A 7,500-nucleotide genomic window follows, 5' to 3' on the forward strand; every position below is an offset into this window, starting at 1 on the left:
TCTTGCGCACATTCACTCCCTGGTGCTCCGTGTTCGTCTTTCTAAAATAATTACGCACCTACACACACGCTTTATATTAATGTTTCGATGCAAGTCAGTACAAATTTAGGAAGCAATACATAGGGGTTTAGAACTGAGGTGACATGAATCTCGTGAGAAGTGGCAGCCAAATATACTCGGCAAAGTAAAAAGACTATCTATCAATCGATCTGTGTGTGTGTATGTGTGTGCGTATGTGTGTGTGTGTGTGTGTGTGTGTGTGTGTGTGTGTGAGGATGTATGTGGATATGTGTTATCAAAGTAGTTAACGACGAAAGGTAATTAGAAGAAAAGGGAAAATCATGATTTGGAACAGAGACAAGGATTGTATGAGCACTAACAAATTGGAACGGTATCTCGTCCCAATTATGAAAAGAGAAAGTAGCGCATTCTGACTTAGAAAAGTTTAGTCGTCTTCTAATTAAAACCCCATTCGATTTCTGCTAAGACATAAGTGAATCTAGAAAAGTGTTTGTTTCAACTTTGTTTGCTCTATCTTGAGATTAGTCATGGCAAAGCCAGAAATTAAATGAGACACCTACCACACACACACACACTCACACACACACACACACACACACACACACACACACACACACACACACACACACACACACACACACACACACACACACACACACACACACACACACACACACAGACACACACAGACACACACATACACACACACAGGCCATCGCAAGCACACAACTGTATTCTGTTGTCATTCATGTCGATTAACATATGCAACTCTTTCCGCCCCAAATTGGGATTTAAATCTAGAGGAATCGGCGGGGACAAGTGTGTGTGGGCAATTACCAGAGGGAAACAAACACTCTGCATTTGTAATTGTCATGCATCCAGGATGCCGGTAATTACTTAATTGGATCGGTCTGTGTGCGTACATTAGGTGTGTGGCAGCACACCGGTGGACCGTTTCATCTCGCTCTCGCTCTCGCTCTCTCTCTCTCTCTCTCTCTCTCTCTCTCTCTATGAAAAAGGCCAATATCCTTAATATTGCCAAGGCAAAACAGTAACAGGAACATAAATAACACAATAATATAATTAGTACTACAAAGTCAAAAAGACAATAATGCAGTGATGATACCACAGTAATACAATGACGATACACTATTCTCCCTCCATCTCTCTCTCTCTCTCTCTCTGTCTCTTCCCCTGTTCCCATTCCTGTCTCTCTCTAGCTCTTTCTATCTTACTATCTATCTGACTTGCTCTCTATCACTCCCCGTACTCTCCCTCTGTCTATCGCTCCCTCTGTCACTCTGTCAGTCTGTCTCTCACTCTCTCTCTGTCTCTCGCTCTTTGTGTCTCTTCCTATCACTCTAGCTCTCTCTCTGTCTCCCTCTCTCTCCTCGCTCTCCCTCTCTCTCTCTCTCCCCGTTCTCCCTGTGTCTCTCTGTCCCTCCCTCTGTTTCTTCCTCTCTCCCCTCTCTCTCCCCGTTCTCCCTGTGTCTCTCTGTCCCTGCCTCTCTGTCTCCCTCTCTCCCCCCTCTCTCCCCGTTCTCCCTGTGTCTCTCTGTCCCTCCCTCTGTGTCTCCCTCTCTCCCCCTCTGCCAACCCTCTCGCCAGTAACGTACTACTCCTGCTGCTCTCCAGCGATGCGAGCGAGCAGGCAGGAGTCTCTGTAATTGTGGTGCAGGGGCAGAGTGTTGTCTCCTCCCCACCAGTTCCCCAGTTTCCTCTCGTTTGCGAGGGCTCAAGGATAAAGCGTACCCTGCTCCAGCTCTCTCTCCCGCCATGAGTAATGCCGGGGGTTCGCCTCACCCGTTTCACCCACCTCCCCCTTGTCTCTCTAAAACCCCTGGTGTTAACGACGCGAGCCTTGCGCGACTTCGTTGTCGTTGTTGTTATTGTTACCGTTGAACAAGTGTCCGTTGAACTAATCGGCACGGAGCCTCCATTACGGGCGCGTTCCTTCAGTCGCCCTCACGTCCCAGTGGCTGGGGGCTGAGCGATCGCCCGCCCCCCCCCGCGCGATCCATCTGGGTGATTCATGTTGTTGTCCATGTGTCTTCCATATCATCCCCCCCCCCCTCCCCTAACGTCCCGCGTGCTAAACCGACAGCCAGGCAGATCCAAAGGTAGATTTGTGTGTTTACGGCCATGCCTCCAACCCCCCCCCCCCACCGTGATTGAGTGGGACGATCAGAGTTAAAATGTTTCCTTATGCATAAAAAACGTATCCTTCGCAGGAGCTATCATTTAATTGAGAATCTATAATACGCCTTTAAGGAAAATTCGCTTGGCTAACATTTGGCTTGGCTGTCCCACTGGGGTTTCTCTGTTGACACTCACCGGGCAACACAACGTCTTGGTTGTGATGCATGATGCTATACAGTGCAGCGCGCAATTGCCTATGGAAATGGAAATTGCAGATAAAGCAGAAACGTCGACCGGGAGGGAAACCGCCGCACCACCGTATCTTAGCTTGTCTCTTTCACTACAGCTCATTTGTTACACGCCCCGGCAGTTGGCAAGCTGTGAGATGGCTATAGAATGCAAAGTGCGGCGAGAAGTATACATTGCAGTTTCCACCGTAGTATTTCACACTTGTGATTTTTTACGAGGAATGCATTGTTGTTTTTTATAATCTCACATGCAAGAATAAACCACAACAAATCCTTTGCGTGCGTATGTGTGCGCTTAAATCCGTTCTGATTTCACAACTCACACTTCAGAACACAGCCATCACTGTTGACAACGACAAAACAAACTTCCCAACCGCGACGAAAAACCCCATTCCACGACACCTCCTCGACAGCTCCGACGCTCGGCCATTTTAATTTCTCCCCCTGACACCCCCCCCTGTGTCCTGTGGCCCCGGCAGACGGGCCTGCAGCGCTGGTGGGAGCAGGAGATCCCCGTGGAGGGGGCCATCACCAAGGGGGAGCTCATCACCCACAACCTGACGGAGCTCATCAAGCCCGAGTCCTACGAGGTGCGGCTGACCCCCATCACCCACTACGCCGAGGGGGACTCCACCACGCGCATCATCACCTACAGCGGTGAGTCGGAGCCCGCGTTGTCGTTGTTGGGGGGGGTGTGTGTGTGTGTGTGTGTGTGTGTGTGTGTGGGGGGGGGGGGTGTTTTCACGTCTGTGTTTGTGTGTGTGTGTGTGTGTGTGTGTGTGTGTGTGTGTGTGTGTGGGGGGGGGGGTTTGCACGTCTATGTGTGTGCGTGTGTGTGTGTGTGTGTGTCACGCGTCCATCCGTGTGTGTGTGTGTTGTGCGTCCATCCGTGTGTGTGTGTTGTGCGTCCGTCCTTGCGTGTGTGTGTGTGTGTGTTTGTGTGTGTGTGTGTGTGTGTTACGCGTCTGTGTGTGTGGTGTGTTGGCTGATGGAGCAATCCATTTTATGGATACAATCTCCCATTTTCAACGGCGAAAAACTGGGCGAAAACCAAAGAGTGATGCAAACAGGGCTGTTTGTCACCCGGGATTTATGTATGGGAGATCTACGTCTGCTATGAAGGAGACATATGCTTGGCCACACCTGCTGGAGTACTTTCTCCATCAAACGTCGACGTTCAAGGGTGAAAGGAAGGCCACGATCCGTTCCCTGCCAAATTATCGCCTATCTAGTGCCTCTGTAATGTACTGTAATGCCGGAGATGCGTACGGATATCAATCACTCCTATCCCATCAATTAAATGCGTATCAACGCCACTGATCAAATAACCAATTCAAACAAATCAATCAAATACAACGTCTCTTATCAAATAACCAATTCAAACAGATCAATCAGATACATATCAACGTCCCACACCCAATAACCATTCCAAACGAATCAATCCAATGCAAACAGAAAGGTTCACAGTTTGTTCTACTCCACCCCCCCCCTCCATGCTCCATGCTAGTCAACACCCTCCATATGTAAACATTCAAGGTGACTCTGTGGTGATGGAGGAAAATGACCACGGGGGGGGCAGGCAGTAAACCTTTGGGGATCCAAACCGGGAACCGTTTCTCTGGAAGTGCTCCACCGGTGTTGCCTTGCCAGTGCCAGTGTACGAGCCGATATCTCCGAGGAGATTGTTAACATAGCCTAGTACAGGGGTCAGCGACCGTTTCAACATGCAGTGCCAGTTTGGCATTTTCTCGTTAATGAGTGTGCCTTGAGCAACAATATATTAAATATTAAGCTGAACTATGACACAGCGACCAAAAACATTTCCAGATGACCTGGAATTGTGTTATTTCCATATAGTCCACAATCATGCATCAACATTTTAAATGTTATTTTTGTTGTTATATTTGCAACATGGGCTTACTAATTATAATGACGTGTCCCATCTTAAAACACCACTTTCTGAAACTCATTCAAACACATATTTGCACTGTGAGAAATGTAAAAAAACGAGAATATATGAGAATGTTGGAACCATGCATGTACAGCTTTGCAAAACCATGTGAAGGCGATGCATACAGGCTACTTGCAACAATATTCGAAATATTTTCTCCTCTATTACTCACAACAAAGGTTTAGGCTAAAAACTATTTCAGAACACTGCTTTCAGTAACTCATTTAAACAGATTTGCAATGGGAGGAAATGCCCAAAGCAGAATAAAGTGCAAAAAAATATTTTTTGCAGTGCTATCAGCACTCGGACCGCCGCTAAGGAGTAGAATGATCTCGTGCATCATCACCGTGGAAACTTGAAGGGGATGGGGGGAGAAGGGGCTCCGCAACATCACAACACCAACAACACCAACAACATCAACAACAACAACGTGAAAACGTTGGCAGAGAGAGACGTGCGGCCCGGGCGCTCATAGTGGTATGCCGCCATGGCTACACCCCGTGTAGCCATGGCTACACCCCGTGTAGCCATGGCAGCAACAACAAAAGTAGTATATTCCATTACAGGGATAAAAACAAGGTAAGAACACGATGCTAGCCGACGCTAACATTAAGACACGCCCACTGAGACACAGCAGGCGTTGTTGAGACGGCTCAGGTGTGCCACTGGAGAGGTGTGTGTGTGTTTTAAGTGTGTGTATGTGTGTGCTGGTCTGTGTGAGTGTTTCTGTGTGTGAGTGAGTGCACATGTCTGTGCGTGAAGTGCATGTGTGTCTGCGTGCACGTCTGTGTGTGTGTGTGTGTGTGCCTGCACATGTGTGTGTGTGTGAGTGCAATGCATGTGTTTGCACGCGAGTCTGTGTGTGTGTGTGTGTGTGTGTGTAAATGTGATGCATGTGTGTGTGTTTATGTGTGTGTGTGTGTGTGTGAGTGTGAGTGTGTGTCTGCGTGCACGTCTGTGTGTGTGTCTGTGTGCACATCTGTGTGTGTGCGTAAGTGTATAGCGCGTCTGACTTTGTGTGTGTGTGTGTGTGTGTGTGTGTGTGAGTGCGTGTGTGTGCACGTGTGTGTGTGTGTGTGTGTGTGTGTGTGTGTGTGTGTGTGTGTGTGTGTGTGTGTGTGTGTGTGTGTGTGTGTGTGCGGGAGAGGGGCCCACAGAGCCGTGTAGCTGTCTGTACCAGTGGCGGAGGCTCTGAGTTGCACACTGCTGCAGTTGTGAATAATTCAGGCTTACTGCGGCTCATCAGGACAGGAAGAGGCAGAATAATAAAGAGGGAGAGGGGGAGGGGGGGGGGGGAATCAAATATTGCTCTCTGCCTGGTGGTGGTTGGCGGTAATTCCGCGCTTCGCTAAAGCGCGGGATCGGCGGTTCGCGACGGTTTACCTTGATTTGATTGAATTAGGAAATTGCGGGGGCACATAACGACGGAAGGTGCATTTAAAACAAACAAAAAAATACAAAATGGCAGCCGTGTTGAGATGGGGATAGATTGGAACAAAGGGGGGAAAAAGGAGGACAAGTTAAAGCGGGAATGAACGGAGAGAACAAAAAAATAAAGCAACCTCTTGGTGGACGAGAAACTGGACTAATTAGGACTCAGGGGCCGTTGTGCGAATGATACTGAAATCAACGAGCTACTTTAATCGGGATTGGGGGTTTGGGAGGGAGGGGGGGGGCAGCATCCCACTCCCGGGGTCCCAGGGATGGATCCCAAAAGAAGTCCTGCCTGACGAGATCGTTTACATCATCCCCTCCTCTCTCTCTCTCCCGGTCCGCGGCGCTGGAGAGCCAGGCCCGGGCCGCGGCGTCGAGGGGGATGTAAACAGTTTGTGTATCAGCGCGCTGATTACACAGAGCAGATGGGACGGCGTGGTGAACGAAGCAGTTTTCCGGATTAGCCGAAGATAGTTTCAGCGAGGAGCGCTTACAGATGCAGGTTTTCAAATTTGATAGGCTGGTTTTTTTTGGGGTTGTTTTCGGTAACGGAGCCGGAACTCTAAACACTCCAAACACCGAAATTCCGGACTATTCTCGGTTGTACTTTCCCTTCGGCTACAGTTAATATAATTGTGATAATAATTCGGCGACAGTTGCGTTGCCGGGGAGACGTGACTTTTATCGTACGGGGAGGAGATAGGCCTCAAGCTAAGTACACCTCAGACGCCACCTGGGGTTTGTGTGTCAAATCACCGCGGTAAAACATAAAGTCGATGGTAAACCGTCAAAAAAATTGAATAAAAGCGAGTGGAGTAATTAATAAACAGACGAAGTTAACCTAAAGTGCCCATAACTTTGCGATAGCTCCAGGACGCAAGAGGCGATTTCTGCCAACGAGAGCCCGAAAAACCCTGACTCCTAAATCTGGCTAGTGTGACAAACGCAGCATCTGCTTGTCGCTAAAGAGGCTCTTCAACCCTTCCTCCTCCCTTCCTCCTCCCCCAATAATTCCCCCAAACCCGCTAATTAATTCCAAGGTGTAGGATGTGATGTAGGATTTAAACTGTGGGTAAACACCCCCGCCACACACACACACACAAACAAGCCTCATCCCTCAACCTTCAAAGTCTCCTATAAACCCATATGGCGGCAATTTAAAAAGCCAGCTAGCTTTTTTCGGTGATTTATAGCAAGGCGATGAGGGAATGACGTCCTGTCAGTGACCTGGCGTGATGTCAGATCACGGCGTCAGCCCTGATGTCAAATGAAACCTCTTTGTTCCGCCTCGACGCCTCGCACTCCGTCTTTAGCCGACACTGGTTGGGCCCAGAGCCCTGTTTCAGGTAGCTGGTTTTGAGGCAACCCCGAGTTTGTTCGCTCTGAGTTAGTGGAAACTCTGGATTTTCCGTTTCAGGTAGCAGGTTCAGCGCAACCGAGAGTTAGTTGCTGCGGCAACATACGCCGTGGGTCTAACCTGCTCTGGAGGTGGTTAGACCTACTCTGAGTTTGTTGTCTATAAGGCTGAAGGCAGCTCTCCGACAGAAGGAAGTGTTAGAAATGGCATGTCCTTTTCTACGAGAGCCTGTGTACGTAGAGGCTTCGATCCTCAGAAGGAATCTCCGTGAGGAACGATTATTAAGACCCCGGTTGGATATACTTTATTTTCCTGATAATTTTCTTCACGAGCGCTATCGTTTTTAAGCG

The 7,500-nt window shown here is 48.8% G+C and overlaps 1 protein-coding gene across 1 annotated transcript in view; it reads left to right on the forward strand.

Annotated features, from left to right (window-relative positions):
* LOC115534435 (MAM domain-containing glycosylphosphatidylinositol anchor protein 2) overlaps positions 1-7,500 on the forward strand; it is a gene marked incomplete in the record, with an annotated part of 161,336 nt that overhangs the window by 131,090 nt on the left and 22,746 nt on the right. The window contains 1 exon segment of the mRNA XM_030345420.1: positions 2,888-3,065. Coding sequence (XP_030201280.1) covers positions 2,888-3,065 — 178 coding nt within the window.

This window comes from Gadus morhua, chromosome 21 (assembly GCF_902167405.1).
Source record: "Gadus morhua chromosome 21, gadMor3.0, whole genome shotgun sequence".
NCBI lineage: Eukaryota > Metazoa > Chordata > Actinopteri > Gadiformes > Gadidae > Gadus > Gadus morhua.